The sequence below is a fragment of the Bos javanicus genome, chromosome 16 (genome assembly GCF_032452875.1).
Source record: "Bos javanicus breed banteng chromosome 16, ARS-OSU_banteng_1.0, whole genome shotgun sequence".
Classification (NCBI taxonomy): Eukaryota; Metazoa; Chordata; class Mammalia; order Artiodactyla; family Bovidae; genus Bos; species Bos javanicus.
The window spans coordinates 31,690,547-31,713,808 of record NC_083883.1 but is presented as its reverse complement, the minus strand read 5'-3'; the positions used below and the strand labels follow the sequence as shown (position 1 = coordinate 31,713,808).

At 37.5% G+C, this 23,262-nt stretch overlaps 1 protein-coding gene across 3 annotated transcripts in view; it reads right to left on the bottom strand.

The window, feature by feature from the left end:
* The window catches only part of SMYD3 (SET and MYND domain containing 3), a 746,369-nt gene that overhangs the window by 566,385 nt on the left and 156,722 nt on the right, over nt 1–23,262 (bottom strand). For all 3 annotated transcript variants that reach the window (XM_061382446.1, XM_061382447.1, XM_061382448.1), the window contains exon 2: nt 12,661–12,724. In XM_061382446.1, coding sequence (XP_061238430.1) covers nt 12,661–12,724 — 64 coding nt within the window. The remainder of the gene's footprint in view (nt 1–12,660; nt 12,725–23,262) is intronic.

Here is a 23,262-nt window from a genome sequence, read left to right as displayed (position 1 = left end):
CATGCATGCTAAGTAAGCTTCAGTTGTGTCAACTCTTTGCAACCCTATGGACTATAGCCAGCCAGGCTGCTCTGTCCATGGGATTCTCCAGGCAAGAATACTGGAGTGGGTTGCCATGCCCTTCTCCAAGAGATATTCCCAACCCAGGGACTGAACCCATGTCTCTAATGTCTCCTGTATTGGCAGGCGGGTTCTTTATCACTAATACCATATGGAAAGCCCCTGAAATCTCTTCATGTGAGACTTATGAAAATCTGGAATGGTATTTTCCTCAGATTTGGGGTCATTTAAAGATGAAGGAAATTGGCTTAAACTGTGGAAAAAAGAAAATGAATTCTTTTAAGCCAGCTTATTCAACAAGTTCATTTGTAATTGATAACCACTGTTAGCTTAAATTAATAACCATTAATATGCACAATCATCTACAGTTTGTCTCCCAGGAGCAAAACTTAGGATATTTGAGTTGCCATGAGACTTGCAGGAAAGAAAGAAGACCCAAGTATTCCATTCACTTGCAACCTCTTAATGGCAAATAAGTAATATCTTCTTCATGCTTCAAATGTAGTATACTAATGAACTGCAGGTTGACAGATGTCTGAAGACCTGAAAAGCCGGAATCTGGGAAAAGAAAACTGGAAAGCTAAGCAGTCTGTGTAACAAGCTACAGTTGACTGACAAGTATTGATTAAAATCTTGCATAAGTTCTCCTTAGAGCACGCTAGAGACCTCGTGAGAGACATTAGACTTATCACTTTAAAAGCTTTCTGGATGCTGTATCAAATGTAGAACAAGAATGCCTTCCCACAGCCTTAATCACATCAGACAGATAGGGCCAAATTCAAAGACAGAGTAAGGCAAGGGGATGGTTACAGGGCAAGAAGTCGACAAAACTAATAAATAATTACTCCTTAGGAAAATGGGGATTACAGTCTCCTGGTTAATTAAGGAATCTCGTAATAAATAACAACATGTGTCCCAAAGTAAGTCAATCACCATCTAGTACAAGGTTCAGGTCAAATCCATTCTGACACCTATTTTTGGAAAGTTTTATTGAAACAGCCACATTCACAGTTTACACTCACTCTTTTCATACTACAACAACAGAGTTGAAGAGCTGGGACAGAAATCTTACAATCCACAAAGCATGCACAAGGAGGTTTCATGCCTTTTGGACATAATTCACATATTTGTTAGGAATGGATATTACAGAATCATAGATCTTTTATCATTGATAAAAAATTAAAAAAAATATTTATTATCTGGCCCTCCACCAAAAAAGTTTGCCAACCTCTGACCTACTGAGAGGTCATATCAAGATGGAATGATGCAATTGATACATTTTATCTGAAAGGGCAAAATAAATAATTCTCTACACACTTCCAATTTTCCTTGAAAGAAATCTCCATGCTAGATTAATTGAAATGTCAGTGCTGAGTTCTAGTGGAACATGGCAGATGGGCACATGCATTTTATCTCCCCAACACAAGTAATCTATCAAGTTTTTAACTCCCAAAGTAAACCAGAAGGGCCGTCAGTGGATGAAGGGTTTAACCTCTTTTCTGTAAGTCAGAAAGTGAGGATAAAAGGACAGGCTAAAGAAACAGGGCAAACAAGGCTGCCTCAGAGTGGCAGGTAAGTTTTTGACTTAGTTACCTTCAAATTTTCAACTCCTACCAAGCAGAACTCCAACAAGAATCCGGAATTGAAGACGATGTATGGGGCAGAGAATGGGATTAAGGAGTGACTGAAAAAGAAAGTATTAACCAGAAGTCTCTATACAAGAGAGTCCCAAAACAGCTCCTTACTACTGGCATGATTTTGAGCAAGTTGTAGAGTTGAATGCAATGCTAAAATTATCTCTGATCCAGATCACTGCTTTTACTTTCTGCTTGGTCTTCCTTCCCTCATGCTTACCCCCTTATAAGGGTTTCCTCAAACAGCAGTCTCATTCTTTGAGTGGCTTAAAGTTATGATCACTTTATTAGAGAGGAATAAATAAGATCTATGCATGCTTAATAGTTGTGGAGTGAACAATATTTTTTAAAGAATACATTAACATATAATTATATTACAATAAAATGTGCCCATTTAAGAGTATAGTTTGATGTGAACAACATCAAAATTAAGATATAGAATGTTATTACTTCCAAAAGTTCCTTTGTGGGCCTTCACATTCAAGCCCTCCATCCCCAACAACCACAAGATATGGTCTCCATTATTACAGACTAGTTGTGCCTGTTCCAGAACACACTACTACTCTCCATCTGGCTTTATCACCTCTGTAAAAAGTTTCTGAGATTCAGTCATGTTGATGCTTGCTGCATGCATCACCAGTTGTTGTTTATGGCTGAGAAATAGTAAATGACATGTGTATCTATGTGTATACACACGTGCACACACAAATACAAATACACACACACCTACCTAGGAGTAGAATGCTAGGTTAGTTGGTAAGTATACATTTAACACTTTTAGACGGTACCATACTTTTCCAAAGCAGTTATAACATCTCACATTCCCACCAGCAGAGTATGAGGCTCCAGTCGTTCTACTTCCTTGATAGCACTTGGTATCGTCGGTCTTTACCATTTTAGCCATTCTAGTGGGTATATAATGATATCTCATTGTGCTTTTCATTTTCATTTCTCTAATGACTAATGATATTTAAGCCTTTTTTCTGTATATCTCACTGAAGTGTCTATTCAAATCTTTTGTCCACTTTTCTGGATTACCTTACTATTGAATTGCAAGCACTGTTTAAAAATTACAGATACAACTCTTTGGTCGGATATATATGAATTACAAACATTTTCCCCAGCTTATGGCTTGCCTTTTCAACTTTGCTCTAGTCCACTTTATCCATATGTCTTATACAGTTAGTGCTTTCTGTGTCCAGCCTGAAAAACTTGACCTAGAAAATTCAAAGATTTTCTCCTAAGTTTTCTTCTGTAAGTTTTATACATTTGGCTTTTACATTTAAGCCTGTAATCTATTGTGAGACTTTGGTGGGGGAGGGGGTGCTGTGTGTGTGTATATATATATATATATAGCCACCAGGGAAGCCTATATATATATATATATATATATATATATATATACACACACACAGAGAGAGAGAGAGAGAGAGAGAAAGATCAATTCTTTTCCATATGCATATCTATCACTATTTGTTGAAGATCATCCTTCCTGATTAATTCTTTATGTGGTGTATGTTTTCATTTTGATGAATGCTTGAATTCATTTATTTCCGCTTGTTTTCAATATTAGGATTAAAAAACTTAAATCAGACACACACACACACAGAAGACTATCCTTTCAACCCTGAATTACCTTGGCACCTCTGTAGAAAATAAACTGGCTATATATGTGTGGGATTGTATTTATGTTTTTAAAATTTTTCTATATATTATGATGTTTTGACATCTTAAAAACCTTTCTGGCTGGAGAGAGACTACCCATCCCAGAGTTAGCCAATTCTTGTGCATGTGTGCTAAGTCATCCCAGTCATGTCCAACTCTGTGCGACGCTATGGACTGTAGCCCACCAGGTTCCTCTGTCCATGGGATTTGCCAAGCAATAATACTGGAGTGGGTTGCCATGCCCACGTCCAGGGGATCTTCCTGATCCAGGGATAGAACCCACATCTCTTAGGTCTCCTGCATTGACAGGTGGGTTCTTTACCACTAGTACCACCTAGGAATAGACAGCAAAAGGCTCAGCAGGGAGCATGCCTTTGATATGCAAACTAACCAATCAGAGACCTACCTCTTCCATCTGCTTTAAAATTCACGGAGTCAGGTAGGGCAACTAGCAACCACTCCTATAGCTCAAATCTCCCTGGAATTATTCAAATTAGCCAGTCTGAAACTGTTTATCTTACCCTTCTTAGCCTTCTGCAGAAACCTTACTAAAGGCGCTAGCCTCTAATTTCCCCTCTCTTCTCCTTTATGCCTCCTGAGAGGCTCCCCCATGTAATGCCGTGTGGCGATTCATGGTCCTGTTTCTAGATATATGAGTAAAATAAACTGTTTTTCCTGAGCTTCTCCGAGTCCCCTCTTGCGGCCACAACTACCTATCACAGAAAGAACACAGAACAGGGCTTGTTCCTGAACTCTCTATTCTATTCATTGTGCTGTATGTCCATCCAAAAACCACTGTCTTCATTACTGCAGCTTTAGCATAAGTGTTTAAATCAAGTGGTCTACACCCTGAAACTTTGCTCTCCTTTTAATAAAGGACTCAGTTTAAGTCTTCTGCACTAACACATAAATTTTAATCAGCTATCAATCTTTGGGACTTTGAGTAGGATTGCACTGAATCTAAATCTAGAAAGCGATATTTTGAAATCATGTATTTGTAACTTTTTATTGATTTTGAATTTTTTAAATTCATACTTAAATTTAAACTTTGTGTTCTAGAACAGCATGCAATTATCATTAACCTTGAAAACATAAGAGTAAAGGTACAACTAGCGAACTATGGAAAATGGAGTGATAGAGAAGAGGAAAGAGTGGGAATATTAATATCTTCACCTTTAACGTAGGGAATCAAGAGATACTATTTAGAATTGATAAAACATGGATGGGGGCTTGCACACAACATTTAAAATTACAAACACAAGAAAAAGAAATTTAACCTAACAGACATATAATACTTATCACAATTCTAACACAGCAAAAGCAGATTTTTTTTTCCACCTAAAACTGGGTCTATTACACTCGCTTCCCCATGTCAGTAAAGAGAATCATCTGCCCAATTTTTAAAGCCAAAAGCCAAGGAGTCACTCTTGATTCTTCTCTTTCCCATCCCCATGTTCACTTCCCCTACATTTTTTTTCATATAGTCTAATCCCCTGCAATCTGAGCAACAATATCCAGTTGCCTCCATGCAGATGTTTAATGGGTACAGACTAAACATTTGTATATTATAATTCTCCTCTTAGAACCTGTTCTTCACTAAAATTTCTGTAAATCACTAATTAGCACCACCATTCACCCATAGTTACTCCAGCCAGAAACTTAAAAATTGTATGTCTGTTCTTTTTGTCTAACCTCTTACATCTATCGACAAACTCTTTTAGCTACACCTGCAAAATATGTCTCAAATTCAATGACTTCTTATCACCTCTACTGCTACCACTCTAACCCAAGCCATCAGAGCTCTTGACTAGACCAATGCCTGACACATGTTGAGTTCTCAACTTGAATGAATGAGCATCCATGAGCAAACTCAGTCAGTTCTTCCTTCAAAAGATATCTCAAATCTAACCAGTTCTCTTTGCTGTTACTACTCTAGTCCTATCAACCATCATACAGAAACCAGACTACTATAATCAACTATAGAGAAACCTATTAGAGGTTTCTCTAATAGGTTAGAAACCTCTAATAGGTTTCTCTATCTCTACCCTTGCCTCCTATACCCTGTTCCCACAGCAGCCAGAAAACTTCCTTTCAAATTTCAATACTACTAATCCATACTACTAATCCCCATTCCCTTCTCAGAACCCTCGAGTAGCAGCTCATCACACAGAAAACAAAATGTTTATTTTTAGCCATAGGAAACAATGGCCTCATAACCTGACTCCTCCTATCTCTCTCATCTTATCTCCTATAAAACTCTCTTTGTTGTTCACTCTGGTTCACCATATTGGCCTTCCTGTCCTTCACTGAACACACCATATTCATTCCTGCTTTTACATTTGATGTACATCCAACCTGAAATTTCTTTCTCCAATATTCACATGTCTTGATTACTTCTTTTAGGTCTCCATTCAAATGCCACCTCCTGAGAAGTCTTAGATAGAGAAATATTTATCTCCCTATAGACATGGATATGGATATATCTCTTTCTCGGTATTATATATTAGCTATATATAGAGAAGATAAATATAGATAGGTATACGTATATATGTGTATAGGTATATACATACATACATAGTTATATCAAAATAGACTCCCAATCCCTATCATTTTCTCTTACCCCCTTTGTTTTAGGCATAAAAATAAGGCAGTATTATATACCTGTCTCACAAGGAAAATGAAAGCTCCATAAAGGCAAGGATTTTCTGCGTCTTGTTCAATAATATTCTGTCAGGGAGATGGAAGGGAGATTCTGGAGGGAGGAGACATGGGTACATCTATGGCTGATGTTTGACAGAAAACAACAAAATTCTGTAAATCAATTATCTTTCGATTAAAAATAAATAAAGTGGCAAAAAAAACCACTGTGTCAAGAAAAGTCCTGCCATCAGCACTACTATTTGCTGAGTAAATTAATAGATGAATGAATGATCAAGTCCTTCAAGTCTTAACTCATTGGTCTCACCTCCAACTGCTTTTTTTCCCATACAATTAATTTTTTTAAGATCTTAATTTTTAGAGCAGTTTTAAGTTCACAGCAAATTGAGAGGAAAGTACATAAAGTCCCCATGTATCGTCTGCCCCTACGCACATATAGCCTCCTCTGTTACCAACATCCCCATCACAGTGGTGCATGTGTTAGAACTGATGAACTTACGTTGACACAACATTATTACCCAAAGCCCACAGTGTACACTAGGGTTCACTCTTGGTGTGGAAAATCCTTTCTAATAGCGCTTGGGAGGCTATTTTTATATATGTATAAAAGATCACTTTCATTTTTTATATGAATTTGTGAATCTGTTTACATTCAGCTTCTTTTCATTTCTCTAAGATAACAAGCTTTTTCCTACTTCAAGTGCCTTTACATTTGCTGTTCCCTATATATTAAAAAAAACCTGTTCATGGCTGATTCATATCAATGTATGGCAAAAACCACTACAATGTTGTAAAGTAAGTAGCCTCCAATAAAATTAAAAAAAAAAAATATGTGTTCCCAGACGTTTCCAAAACTAGGTAGTTTTAGATTCCAGGCCAGATGTCACCTCTACAGGAAGTCCCTCTGTAACCACCCATGCAATGGCAAGTTAATACTCAGCCAAATCATACTCACTTACATTAATACAATCATGGCATTTGTTACTGTCTCCTCACTCCTATTTATAAATGCCAGGGCCTAGCTTACTTGTTCATTGCTAACTGCCCACCACCCTAATCCCAATTTAGAACAGTGACTAGCTAGCAGGTACTCAGTAAATATCTGCTGGATAAACTCTGGAAGAATGGAGGATCCTGATATAGCTATGCAAGAAGAGAAACAGGAAGGAGATGTCAACATAGGTAAGCTACATTCCCTGTCCATCAGAGCAGGAAGTTAATAGATAATACCTATACTGGTGAATCAAAAAATATTACTATGTCTCACTTGTACATGGAGTCAAAAAAAAAAAAAAAAACTTATAGATACAGAGAACAGATAGGTAGGTATTTACCAGAGGCAGAAAACTGGGGAGGAAGTAAAGATGGTCAAGTGATACAAATTTCCAATTTATAAAAATCAAATAATTCCTGGGATGTAACGTACAGGATGGTGACTATAGTTAACAACATGTATATCTGAAAGTGATAAAATAGATCTTAAATGTTCTCATCACAATAAAAAACATTATAGTTACGTGTGCTGATAGATGTTAACTAAACTTACTGTGATGATCCATCAAATATACACCTATCAAATCATTATGTTGTACATCTAAAATTAACACAGCATTAAATGTTATTTATATTTCCATTAAAAAGAAATATTACTACAGATTATTTAGAGATGCTGTAATTTTTAAAATCTAATTCAACAATTATCACTAATGAAAGATATTCATTCATTCAATCATTCATTCATTCACACATTATACTATAGCTGCAGCATAGAGCACACCCTCAAGGAGCCAGACGTCTAACTAGACACAGGGAATTAACCCCAAAATTAACACAATTAGTTTTCTATATGATAAAGAAAGAACACAAACTAGTTTCAAGGGGGTAAGAAAGAAGGGAGTGACATTTAATCCAAGTTCTAAAGGATAAATAGAAATTCAGTAGCTAGGGGGAGACTTCTGGTTTAGGTCCAGGAACTTACATAGCCAAAGGCCCTGAAGTAAAAACATGGTAAAGTCTGTGAGTTTGAATTTCATCCTGAGGAAAAGGAGGGCCAGGGTCTAAAACTGGCGAATAAGAGATTATGCTGGCATTTCCCTGGTGGCTCAGAGAGTAAAGAATCTGCCTGCAATACAGGAGTCCCAGGTTTGATCCCTTGGTCGGGAAGGTCCCCTGGAGAAGGGATTGGCTACCCACTCCAGTATTTTTGCCTGGAGAATTCCATAGACAGAGGAGCGTGGTAGGCTGCAGTCCATGGGGTCTCAAAAAGTCAGATACAATTGAGCAACTAACACTCTCCCTAGAAAAAATATAACACTCTTGTTCCTGTGTAGAAAACAGAAGCTGGCAGATTAAAGACTGCAGACAACCTTGGAAAAGAGATCATGGTAATGTGTATAAGAGTAGTTGCAGAGAAGCTAGAGAGAAGTGAGCCAATGCAGACCTTCAGGTGGTAGAATAAGCAGAACATGGTGGTGAATGGGACGTGGGGTCAGAGATGATGACACCATGGCACCTGGGACTGCTGAGTGGTTGGTGAGATTATTTACTAAGGTTGAAAAACACAGAGTAAAGCAGGTTTGGGGGAAGATAATGCACTCAGCTTTAGATACACAAGATTTCAGACACCAAGTAGAGGTGCCCGTAAGATGCGGGTCTGGTGCTCAGGAGAAAGGAAGAGGCTGGAGATGGAGTTCTGAGAAAAATTAACACACAGTTGCCAATTGAAGCCATGAGAGTGGAGGGGATCATTCCACAGGCAACCATAAAGTGAGATAAGAAAAGCTCAAGCCCGCAGAATGCTGTAGAAATCTAAAGTTAAACATGATCAAATAATTTTAACCTTTATACAGTATTCCTTTTTTGTTCACAATTAGACATGAAGTCAACTTCTCTACAGAGCACCCAGTGCATATCCTAGCAGCCTGAAGCCCAGTTTGGCTTTCTTCATTATCATCATTTTGGGTTTGACAACTCATTAAATCACCCTGCTAAGTGCTCACTAATGTGGGATTCATCAAAAATGAATCAAATCATTCTACAACTAAACATCAAACGCAAACTCAAAAATATGATTCACATTTTTAAGAGGTCTATAATTACCAACATAAACTAGAGCCTCTTCCTGCTAATATAGTACTTTTGAAAAGTAGATAAACTGCAGTTTGATGTGGTGCCTAGCTGCTTATTTCGCTCAGCCCTTAATTCAATTAGAAATGTACATATTGTGAATCAAATTAAATCCAACAGAGATGAAGTAATAATTGGTGAACCTGTCTGAAACTGGTTTACTTGCTATCAATATTACAAATTTTGAGAATTTTTGTAAGAAAACTTAGCCTGCTCCTCTTCTTTGACTCATAACCATCGGTGATATTTCCGATTACGCCAATATAGAAATAAAACTGGATCCCATATATAAGCCACAGCCCATCTATTACAATATCTGACACCCCATAAGAGAGTCTACACAGAAGAATATAAACATTTCTGACATAGCAGTAAATATGTACATATCTTCCACTTACAAAACAAACACAAAGAGATTATCTCTGAAGAACAGAAGTAGGAATGGGGGAAGAACACTGGAGGAAGACTTTTTACACGGCAACCCACTCCAGTACCCTTGCCTGGAGAATCCCATGGAGAGAGGAGCCTGGTAGGCTACAGTCCATGGGGTCACAAAGAGTGGGACACGACTGAGCGACTTCACTTTCACTTTCAATCTATAGTGTGCTAACTTTTATAATGCAAATGCATCCTGGTTTCCCTTATGTTTAAAAACGAGGTGTGAGAACTGATGCCACTGATATCTTTCTTAGGGACTCAGGGGACATTACACCCAGTAACACCTCAGCCCCCTGTGGACAACTCACTGATGCGATGGCCCCACACATCAAATGCTAAGCTGGTGAACAAAAGTTATGTCCCCCTCGGGTAAACGTATTATAGATTTTATGTTATGAATTCACATCTTCTCTATCAATTTCCATTCCAAGTGCTCTTGTTCATTACAGTTCATAGTTCAGTTGTCAGTTTAATTTTGTGCTCCTTTGTAGGTATCCGCAATAATTACAGTGTTTAATGCTGTACCTTAAGGGTGAGTTTAACAGAGCAGTTTAAATGCATATGTTCCGGCCATTCTCTGACTCCCACACCACCTTTGTGCACACACTCCATCCCCCCCACCCCCACACACACAAGCATATGCACTAACTGTGTTATAGATGGTATCTTTCATCTTACTAGCTATTTTCCCATTACCTTCTACAGTATCTGACGATGACATTATTATTAATGCTACAGTAAACAGCTAATATATGTGGTAAAAATACACGCGCTATAATGAATCAAAATGACAAACCTACCCACCAGACTTCCTCTACTCATTCTAACCAGATAACGGGTTTTGCTTTTTTGTTTCTTGAGTGTACTGTAAAAGGAGGGAGTAGCACTGGGGAAAACATTCATAAAAACAAGGGAAAATAAAAGCAAATGTTCAGGTCATTGAGAACAGAAAGGAAGCTTAGCGAGAAAATCTGTATCAAGTAACATGATAATTCATTGGTTCTATATGGAGTCTTCTTAACTTGAAGTTCCCTGAAACATGTAGCTCAGTTTCACATGAATAAAATATCTAAACCATCACCATGGATAGTCTTTCCAGAATTTATTTTGCAGAAAAGGGGTGGGTTTGTTTTCATATTTTGCTTTTTGTTGCTATTATTGCTGATGATCTTATACAACTCTGGCATCTTTAAAATTCTGATAGAAGTTTTGGTTTACAAAATGAGGTATAGCGCATTCAATTGATTTTCATGTTCCTTATTTTTATTAGGAAAATGTTATTTCTAACCTATTTCTTGTATTTTTTTTTTGTTTGCATTCCTTGGGGATGTACTCATGAGGCTGTACATCCTTATTAAAAATAAAATAAAGGCCAGGGATGAAAAGGAGATTACAATAGAAAATGGAAAGCTACAGCTAATCAGAATGTTAGAGCAAGATGAAATTTAGGGTTAGAAGAGACATTAAGAGTTTGGATTCTGACTACCTGGATTCATTTAACAAACTGCAGAGCCTACAAGCTATACAATGTTTGGCAGGCTGCTTGCCATTCTTACACCTCAGTTTCCTTAATAGTAAAATAAGCATAATAATAATAGTTAGTCCTTTGAAGACTCTTGTTAAGAATAAATAGAATACAATAGGGCATGGCATATAGTAGATGTCTAATACATATGAGCTCTTAGTAGTAGTACAAAACAGGAAACTAAGGCCCAGAGAGATTAAGTGCTTCCTCTGAGATAATTTAATTGGCCTGATGGCAGAATATTATTAAAATGGGTCCTCTAATTTTTGTATGTTTCTTTTCCATTTAGAACACTTTATCTGTAGTCTGGAGAAATTATTTTCAAAGGAAAAAGTGATATAGCAGAAATCCTTCAGATAAGCATAGCCTAGATTTAAAAGAAGGAAAAGAGGAATTTTCACACACACACACCAAAATAAGAAGCAAAATGTATGGATGGAGGGTGGGTGAGAAGTGACACAAACACAAAACCTCCAATTACGACTTTTTATTATGACACAATTCATTAGAGCATAATTAAATTTCTTATTAAATAAGGTTAGAAGAAAAGGTCATGTTGAATGTTAGTTATTCATCCTTTAAAGAATTTCAAAGATGTGAACAGCAGTACTCTCATAGACTGTCAGTTGTTACAAATTAACTCAAACTCTTGAAAGGCACTAGGCATTATCTTTAAAAATTCAAACTACATATATCCTTTTACTAATCAATATAATGTGGAAGAATTTGTCCTACAATTAATTTGCACAAGTGTGCAAAAATGTGCACAAAAGGATGTTTATTGGTGCACTACTGGCAATACCAAATATTGGGGGGAAATCACACATTCATTAGTGGGGAAATTATGATTGCAGTACATTCATGTAATAGAATAAACAAAATGATAACAAAAGTTGTTCTAGATAGAATATTAAATGAAAAGATAAATCAAAGTATACAAGAATCTGTGCCAGAATAACCTGTATCTGCTTTTTAAAACAAAAGATAAAGATACATGAATGTGTTTGCACAAAAAATGCTTCAAAGTTACACAAGAAACTTAACAGCGGTTAGCTCTGGGAAATGGGATTTAGATCAAGAGAACAAGAAGATGGAGAGGAGTAAACATTTAACTTTTCTTCAGTGATATATGAGCTTCCCAGATGGCTCAGCTGGTAAAGCACCTTCCTGCCAATGCAGGAGATGCAAGAGATGCAGGTTTGATCCCTGCATCGGAGAGATTCAGGGAAGATCCCTGGGTTGGGAGAAAGACATGGCAACCTGCTCCAGTATTCTTGTCTGGAAAATTCCATGGACAGAGGAGCCTGGTGGGCTACAGTTCATGGGATCACAAAGAGTCAGACACATATATATACACACATGTACATGTATATATTTATATACTATATAAAGTTTATATATTATATATATATAATTTTTAGCATATATATATATGATTTTTAAGTTGAAAGAAAACAATGTTACAATAAATAAAAGACTATGAAGAAACAGTTCATCAGGCATGACGGAGAACAAATTTAAGAGTAGAGAACTTATATACAGCAGAATTCTTACCTGACACTTAGCACTACAGTATTTGGCGATTCGGCATTGAGAGCATCGCATCAGCTTTTCCTTCCTATTAAAGAATAAAAATAAAGTTAAAAAATAAAGTTCACATTAGGAAATGAATGAGAATCATATACGGCTGAAGAAAGAATGAAAACGTAAGTCAGCACGCTGACACCAAGATGTTCTACTCACTCCATCTGTATAGTCCATGAGACTTAAATTTTCACAGTGGTGAACATCTTCTTTCAGTGTGAAACTAGTGACTTTTTAAAAATAACTAGTGTTCTTTTTTAAAAATTATGGTAAAATATATGTAACATAAAATGTGCCACTTTAACTATTTTGAAGTGCATAGTTTTAGTGGCATTAAGAACATTCATTAAGTGGCATTAAGAACATTGTGTAACAATCCCCACCACTAATGTTCTTTTTAACATAAATTTAATGAAAATACAGAGATTCCCACTTAGGCAAAAAAAAAATCACTTTAATAGAGTTTTTAATCTCTGCATATGAAATTCAGAATCCAGTCTATCAACTAACTCAAAGTATCCTATGCCTTTCAAATATAAAAACTGTCCAAGTTTAAATTTATCATATAGGTTAATTGTAATATACTCTTTCTAGGAAATGATTTTTAATTCCATTAAATTCAATTACTACTTTCAACATGCTAAATTGGGATACACCAAAGTTATGTCCCCCTAGGTTGCCTGAGGAAGAAACAGTCAAAACAAAGAAAAACTTATTATAAAATGAAACAATAAATTTGATGATGAGACTCATAGTGACAAATAACAGACAGGACTGTGCATGCGTGCTAAGTCACTTCAGTTGTGTCTGACTCTTCACAACCCCATGGACCGTAGCCTGCCAAGCTCCTCTGCCCATGGGATTCTTCAGGCAAGAATACTGGAATGGGTTGCCGTTTCCTTCTCCAGAGGATCTTCCCAACCCAGGATCAAACCCCTGCCTCCTGCAGCTCTTGCACTGAAGGCAGATTCTTTACCACTAAGCCACCAGGGAAGCCCACATTATAAAATAAAAACAATAAATCTGATGATGCAATTCATAGTGATACATAACGGACTATAGATGCATTCAAGGTGGCCAAGAGCATTAAAAGTCAAACTATAATACTAATATCAGTGATGAAACAAGAAGAAATCTTTCTGAGCACTTCTGATGTGCCAGGTATGGTTCAAACTTCTTTATATCTATTGACTCACTTCAGACAGTTCTGTAAGTAAACAGTTTTATTACGCTCATTTAAGAGATAAGAAGTAGATGACCAAGGAAACACACCATAAAGTGCAATGCGGTAGGTGACACTGAATGGGTAAGAACAAAAACCACAGAGAATCAAAACATGAATATATCAGGCACCTCATTCACAGGAGAACGGAGTGAGATACGGAGCATATAACGTGGGGAGAGGTTAAAGATCTAAATAAAGCAAAGTCAAAACACCTCCTTCCCCCAAGTGTAGAATTATAGCTGTCAGAAATCAATATCCCAAACAACAACCCAAATCCAAACAAGATGGCCTTAGAGTCCTTGTTTTTAATGATCATACTCCACTACCACTATTAGACAAAACTGGATCAGAGCAAAATCCACCCACGGGCAATTGATGAGACACACTTCAAATAAAAGAACATGAAAATCTGGAATGAGAAGAATATGATGGGCAAATAGTTACATTAATATTAAAATTTAATTAATACTAATAGAAAAAAGCCTGTGTCACTATATCAGTATCAGAAAAAAAAAAAAAAAAGATGTTAAGGTTAAAAATATTACTGGAGATGAATAAGTCAATCCACAAAGATTAAGAGAGTCCAACCACCTGGTACTAGTACCCAGCAAAAAGTGTACCCAGTCTATAAATATGTAAAGTAAAAGTAATAGATCTAAGATAAAAATGAGGAATACATAACAAATTCATACAAGTAAAGCCTTTAAAATAGTACCTGGAATATATTAAGTACCATACCAGTATATCACCATAACAGTTATCACTATAACAAGTCTTTTTCAAGAAGTCATAGATCAAGCAGATGAAGAAGAAGCAGCTCTACAATTATTTGATTTCATGTAATACAGACCCTTGCACTTTTTATATGCATGTGTATTCACACACTCTCTTCAGGCACTCACTGACCTTTTACAACATATGCCCACATACTAGGCCACAGAGCAAATCTCAAAAATTACAAAGAATCAATATTATATATATATATATATATATATAATTTTCTCCAACAATAAAAGAATTAGATTAGAAATCAGCATCAAAACCAAGCCAGTAAAATCTCATATTTATGGAAATTTAAAAGCTTACCTCTATATAATTCAACGATCAAAGAATTGTCATGAAAATTAGAAAATAGATTAAATAATTTTAAACAAGCTAAAAATGTAATCTAAAGTAATACTTAAAGGAACATGTATAGCTTTAAATGCTTACATTGACTGCAGTGGTATAACTTTTTAATCTCTTTAATGGTCCTCGTAAAAAAAAAAAAAAAAGAGTAAATAGGAAATAGGAAAAACTAACCATCACTCCCCAACCTGGAAAGGTACAACAAAACCAAAAATATTATCAGAAAAAAAATACTACAGGCTTCAAGAATTGATTACATCAGTATATTTGTGGGAGAAAACAAAGGCAACTTCCAACAGACTTGAAAACAGAAGAAGCTCCAAACTGCCAAAAGATATCCGGCAGAAAGCCTGTCAAGCCAACTAGAGAACTGCCACCAAAATTGGGAGAGAATGCTTTCTGCAAAACACTCCTAAGGACGAGGCCCCTGGGGCGCTTCTGAATCCTGCTTTCCTTAGACGTGGCTCCTCAGATTTCTCCTCATTTCCTTTTTTCTTGTCTAAGTTGTTCAGAGGTTATTTCTGCTGCCTGCAAATAAAGATCTCCAACTATATAAAATGTTTCATCTCAATTTTTAAAAATAACGAGCAGAATCAAAACACCCAAGAAGGTGAGTGATGAACCTGGCAGCAGGTATTAAAACCTCACCTCCCCACTCCATAGCTTTCAACCACAGACTTTTATGAATTTTAGCACAGACTTTCAGCAAAATGAATAGCAAGATGATTCAAAGTACTTGGATAATTTAGTTGCCATTTGATGCATAAAGAAAAATTCTTTAATATGAGTTATTTAAATATTTGGGGTTATTTTTACACATCATATAACTATATAAATAAACGTAACTTCTCAAGTTTAAAAAAAAAAAAAAGTCAACTGAATCCAAGAGAAAAGTTGTGTCTTTGACTAGAGGAACCACTGAGCCTTCGAAAAGTTACTGCTTTTCTCTTTGGGGTAAGGTTCAGAGTAATAGCGTATCAGTAAGTTTTCCCTACAGAGAAAAAACTTGGGCAGCAGAGGGAGAGGAAAAGAAGTATTAGAAACACAACCACCAGACAGTTCAAGAAAACATTCTCTTTCTCTTAAAAATCAACATATCATTTCTAATTGAAAAACCCATATTTTTCTTTAAAAAATCAGTAATATACAGGTCAAATAAAAAGCAGAATTAATTAGAAGCCCCTAAATAAAAAGGATCACCTATTCTAGGCATCTCCAGAGGCTAAAACAAGAAATACTGAATGGAAGGTAGAGACAGGCAGATTTTGTTTAAAGGTAAAGATATTTGGGGCAACAGTTCACAATTCAAAAGAAATGCCCTGAGACGGTGGAGTTCTCAGTCTTTTGATATGTTCAAGGAGAATCTGGTATGTACATTTACAGACATGATGTAAAGGAAATTCCAGCACTGCAAAAGAACATGACTTAAGTTTCCTTCTAATTCCAAATTAATTGGTTCTCCTCCTCTTATATAACCAACAAATATAAAATAAATTTGAAGACAAAATTTGGGCATATTATGAGGCCAAATATGATAATCTCAGAGGAGTAGAAAAGTGAGGAAAACAGCTTTCACAGGCTACACAAACATCCTGTTTGCAAACTGATTATCTCAAGAGTGCATCCAGAACTAGAATTTCTGAATGAAAAAGAATCTAAAGAAATAGGTTAGGAATGTATCAGTAACAGCAAAGTGATGAATTTTTATCTACTCTTCCCCTCAAAGACAAATAGTAGTATGCTACCTCTAAACTAGAGAAGATATACTTTTGTATACTAAAATAAATGAAAGTTTTAGATCCCACTGCAAAAAAGTAAAAAAGGGATCCCTTATCACTTGTTCATATAAACTCAGATATGTTATTGAACACAAAGTCAACTCAAAGAAACTTCTCAGCTTGCTCAGTGCTCCAGAGAAAGTGATTCATGGAGCATAAGTGAAGTCCTCTCTTCCAAGTAACACTTAGCTCATAATTAGTTTCTCCAATAGCCTATGCAACTGAAGTATGGAAAAGAAATAAAACTAAGGCAAAATTAATTGTTCTTCTAGTATACAAGTTAAAAATTTATACTGTTGACTCCTAAACAATGCAGGGCGTAGGGGTGTTGGCCCTACCTGCAGGCGAAAATCTGTTTGTAACTTTATAGTGTGGCCCATGTATCTAAGGTTCTGTATCAACGGATTCAACCAAACTCAGACCAGGTAACACTGTAGAGTGTATTTAGTGAGGAGAAAAAAAAAAAAAACCTCTGCATATGAGTGGACCTATACAGTTTAAACCTGCGTTATTCAAGGGTCGGCTATATGTGGATATAGAGGAAACCGGTGTATCTAAGAAATAAAAGAAATAAATTGGAAGACTGAGACTGACATATATACACTACTATATAAAAATAGATAACTAATAAGGATCTGAATTAAATTCACCCATTCTCATCCAGTTTAGTTCACTGATTCCTAAGATGTCGATGTTTACTCTTGCCATCTCCTGTGTGACCATGTCCAATTTACCTTCATTCATGGACCTAACATTCCAGGTTCCTACTCAATACTGTTCTTTACAGCATCCGATTTTACTTTCATCATCAGACACATCCACAACTGAGCGTCATTTCTGCTTTGGCCAAGCCATTTCGTAATTTCCAGAGTTACTAGTAATTGTCCTCCATTCTTCCCCAGTAGCATACTGGACACCTTTCAACCTGGGGGGCTCATCTTTTTATGTCATATCTTATTGCCTTTTTACACAGTTAATGGGGTTTTTGCAGCAAGAATACTAGAGTGGTTTGCCATTCCCTCCTCCAGTGGACCACATTTTCTCCTAACTGTCCACTATGACCCATCCATCTTGGGTGGCCCTACATGGCATGGCTCATAGCTTCATTGAGTTATGCAAGCTCCTTCCAATGACAAGGCAGTGATCCTTGAAGGGTGAATTTAATTCAGATAACCATTGTATCTACTACTGTGGTCAAGAATCACATAGAATAAATGGAGTAGCCCTTATAATCAACAATACAAAATCAACAATACAAAATGCAGTACTTGGATGCAACCTCAAAAAAAAAAAAAAACGGAATGATCTCGGTTTGTTTCCAAGGCAAACCATTCAACATCACAATAAATCAAGTCTATGCCTCAACCACTGATGGCGAAGAAGCTGATCAGTTCTATGAAGACCTAGAAGACATCCTAGAATTAACACCAAAAAATGATGTCCTTTTCATCATAGGTGATTAGAATGCAAAAGTAGGAAATCAAGAGATACCTGGAGTAACAGGCAAGCTTGGCCTTGGAGTACAAAATGAAGCAGGGCAAAGGCCTAGAGAATTCTGTGAAGAGAATGCACTGGTCATAACAAACACCCTTTTTCAACAACACAAGGGACAATTCTACACATGGACATCACCAAATGGTCAATAGAAAAACCAGATGCATTATATTTTTTTGCAGTCGAAGATGGAGAAGCACTATACAGTCAGCAAAAACAAGACCTGGAGCTGACTGTGGCTCAGATCATCAGTTCCTATCCAATTCAGGCTTAAACTAAAGAAAACAGGGAAAACAACTAGGCCAGTCAGGTATGACATAAATAAAATCCCCTATGATTGTACAGTGGAGGTGATGAATAGATTCAAGGGATTAGAGCTGATAAAAGAGTGCCTGAAGAACTATAGAGAGAGGTTTGTAATATTATACAGGAGGCACTGACCAAAACCATCTCAAAGAAAAAGCAATGCAAGAAGGCAAAGTGGCTGTCTGAGGAGGCTTTACAAATAGCTGAGGAAAGAAGAGAAGTGAAAAGCAAGGGAGAAAGGGAAAGATATATGCAACTGAATGTAGAGCTCCAGAGAATAGCAAGTAGAGCCAAGAAGGCCTTCTTCAATGAACAATGCAAAGAAATAGGGGAAAGCAACAGAAGAGGAAAGATTAGAGATTTCTTCAAGAAAACTGGAGATATCAAAGGAACATTTCATGCAAAGATGGGCACAATAAAGGACAAAACAGTAAAGACCTAATAGAAGCAGAATAGATCAAGAAGAGATGGTAGGAATACACAGAAGAAATGTACAAAAAAAATATTACTGACCTGGTTTGGTCACTCACCTAGAGCCAGACATGCTGGAGTGTGAAGTCAAGTGGGCCTTAGGAAGCACTGCTGCCAATAAAGCTAATGGAGGTGATGGAATTCCAGCAGAGCTATTTAAAATCCTAAACGATGATGCTATTAAAGTGGGCTTCCCTGGTGGCTCAGATGGTAAAGAGTCTGCCTGCAATGCAGGAGATCTGGGTTCAATCACTAGGCGGAGAAGACCGCCTGGAGGAAGGCATGGCAACCTACTCTAGTATTGTTGCCTAGAGAATCACCATGGACAGAGGTTGGGCTACAGTCCATGGGGTCGTAAAGAGTCAGACACTACTGAGCGACTAAGCACGGCACTTAAAAGGTCACCAAATTTGAAAAACCCAGCAGCGGCCACAGGACTGGAAAACGTCAACCTTCATCCCAATGACCAAGAAGGGCGGAAATGAAGAATGTACAAACTAACAAACAACTGCATTCACTTCTCATGCTAGAACGGTTATGCTTTCAACCTTTCAACATTATGTGAAACAAGAACTTCCAGATGTACAAGCTAGGTCTAGAAACAGCAGAGGAACCAGAGATCAAACTGCCAACAGTTGCTGGATCATAGAGAAAGCAAATGAATTCCAGAAAAAAACTCAACTTCTGTTTCATTGACTAGGCTAAAGCCTTTGACTGTGCTAAGTTCAGTTCAGTCACTCAGTCATGTCTGACTCTTTGCAATCCCATGGACTGCAGAACACCAGGCCTCCCTGTCCATCACCAACTCCTGGAGTTTACTCAAACTCATGTCCATTGAGTCAGTGATGCCATCCAACCATCTCATCCTTTGTCATCCCCTTCTCCTCTTGCCGTCAATCTTTCCCAGCATCAGGGTCTTCTCAAATGAGTCAGTTCTTCTCAACAGGTGGCCAAAGTATTGGAGTTTCAGCTTCAACATCAGTCCTTCCAATGAATATTCAGGAGTGATCTCCTTTAAGATAGACTGGTTGGATCTCCTCGATGTCCAGGGAACTCTCAAGACTTTTCTCCAACACCACAGTTCAAAAGCATCAATTCTTTGGTGCTCAGCTTTCTTTATAGTCCAACTCTCACATTCATACATGAACGGGAAAAATCATAGCTTGGACTAGAGGGACATTTGTTGGAAAAGTAATGTCTCTGCTTTTCAATATGCTGTCTAGGTTGGTCATAACTTTTCTTCCAAGAAGCAAACGTCTTTTAATTTCATGGTGGAAGTCACCATCTGCAGTGATTTTGGAGCCCAAGAAAATAGTCTCTCACTGTTTCCACTGTTTCCCCATCTATTTGCCATGAAGTGATGGGATGAGATGCCATGATCTTAGTTTTCTGAATGTTGAGTTTTAAGCCAACTTTTTCATTCTCCTCTTTCACTTTCATCAAGAGGCTCTTTAGTTCTTCGCTTTCTTCTGTATGTGTGGTGTCATTTGTGTATTTGACGTTACTGATACTTCTCCCAGCAATCTTGATTCCAGCTTTTTCTTCATCCAGCCCAGCGTCTCTCATGATGTACTTTGTATATAAGTTAAATAAGCAGGGTGAGAATATACAGCCTTGATGTACTCCTTTCCTGACTTGGAACCAGTCTGTTGTTCCATATCAAGTTCTAACTGTTGCTTTCTGACCTGCATACAGATTTGTCAGGAGGCAGGTAAGGTGGTATGGTATTCTCATCTCTTTAAGAATTTTCCATAGTTTATTGTGATCCACACAGTCAAAGGCTTTGGCATAGTCAATAAAGCAGATGTAGATATTTTCTGGAACTCTCTTGGTTTTATGATGATCCAGCGGATGTTGGCAATTTGATCTCTGGTTCCTCTGACTTTTCTAAATCCAGCTTGAACATCTAGAATTTCACAGTTCACGTATTGCTGAAGCCAGGCTTAGAGAATTTTGAGCATTACTTTGCTAGTGTGTGAGACAAGTGCAACTGTGTGGAAGTTTGAGCATTCTTTGGCATTGCCCTTCATTGGGACTGGAATGAAAACTGACCTTTTCCAGTCCTGTGGCCACTGCTGAGCTTTCCAAATGTGCTGGCATATTGAGTGCAGCACTTTCATGGCCTCATCTTTTAGGATTTGAAATAGCTCAACAGGTATTCAATCATCTCCACTAGCGTTGTTCATAGTGATGCTTCCTAAGGCCCACTTGACTTCACATTCCAGGATGTCTGGCTCTAGGTGACTGACCGCACCATCGTGAGATTGTCTGGGCTGTGAAGATCTTTCTTGTACAGTTCTTCTGTGTATTCTTGCCACTTCTTCTTAACATCTTCTGCTTCTGTTAGGTACATACCAGTTCTGTCCTTTATTGTGTCCATCTTTGCATGAAAATTTCCCTTGGTATCTCTAATTTTCTGAAGAGATCTCTAGTCTTTCCCATTCTGTTGTTTACCTCTATTTCTTTGCATTGATCGCTGAGGAAGGCTTTCTTATCTCTCCTTGCCATTCTTTGGAACTCTGCATTCAAATGGATATTCTTTCCTTTTTGCCTTGCCTTTTGCTTCTCTTCTTTTCTTAGCTGTTTGTAAGGCCTCCTCAGACAACCATTTTGCCTTTTTGCATTTCTTTTTCTTGGGGATGGTCTTGATCACTGCCTCCTGTACGATGTCACGAACCTAAGTCCATAGTTCTTCAAGCACTCTGTCTATCAGATCTAAGCCCTTGAATCTATTTGTCATCTCCACTGTATAATTGTAAGGGATTTGATTTAGGTCATACCTGAATGGTCTAGTGGTTTCCCCTACTTTTCAATTTAAGTCTGAATTTGCCAATAAGGAGTTCATGATCTGAGCCATGGTCAGCTACCAGTCCTTTTTTTGCTGACTGTATAGAGCTTCTCCATCTTTGGCTGCAAAGAATATAATCAGTTTTGATTTCAGTATTGACCATCTGGTGATGTCCATGTGTAGAGTCTTCTCTTGTGTCGTTGGAAGAGGATGTTTGTTATGACCAGTGGGTTCTCTTGGCAAAACTCTACTAGCCTTTGCCCTGCTTCTTCTGTACTCCAAGGCCAAATTTGCATGTTACTCCAGGTATTTCTTCACTTCCTACTTCTGCATTCCAGTCCCCTATAATGAAAAAGACATCTTTTTTGTGTGCTACTTCTAGAAGGTCTTGTAGGTCTTCATAGAACCATTCAACTTCAGCTTCATCAGCATTACTGGTTGGGGCATAGACTTGGATAACCGTAATGTTAAATGATGTGCCTTGGAAATGAACAGAGATCATTCTGTCGTTTTTGAGATTGCATTCAAAAGCCTCTTCATGAAAGAGAAAGAGGAGAATGAAAAAGTTGGCTTAAAGCTCAACATTCAGAAAACGAAGATCATGGCATCTGTTCCCATCACTTCATGACAAATAGATGGGGAAACAGTGGAAACAGTGTCAGACTTTATTTTTCTGGGCTCCAAAATCACTGCAGATTGTGACTGCAGCCATGAAATTAAAAGACGCTTACTCCTTGGAAGGAAAGTTACGACCAACCTAGACAGCATATTCAAAAGCAGAGACATTACTTTGCCAACAAAAGTCTGTCTAGTCAAGGCTATGGTTTTTCCAGTGGTCACGTATGGATGTGAGATTGGACTATAAAGAAAGTTGATCACCAAAGAATTGATGCTTTTGAACTCTTGAGAGTCCCTTGGAATGCAAAGAGGTCCAACCAGTCCATCCTAAAGGAGGTCAGTCCTGGGTGTTTATTGGAAGGACTGATGTTGAAGGTGAAACTTCAGTACTTTGGCTACCTGATGCAAAGAGCTGACTCATTTGAAAAGACCCTGATGCTGGGAAAGATTGAGGGCAGGAGGAGAAGGGGACGACAGAGGATGAGATGGTTGGATGGTATCACCGACTCAATGCACATGGGTTTGGGTGGACTCCAGGGGTTGGTGATGGACAGGGAGGCCTGGTGTGCTGCGGTTCATGGAATCACAAAGAGTCAGATATGACTGAGCAACTGAACTGAACTGAACTGCATTTCAGACTCTTTTGTTGACTGTGATGGCTACTCCATTTCATCTAAGGGATTCTTGCCTACAGCGGTAGATATAATGGTCATCTGAATTAAATTCACCCATTCTAATCCATTTTAGTTTGCTGATTCCTAAAA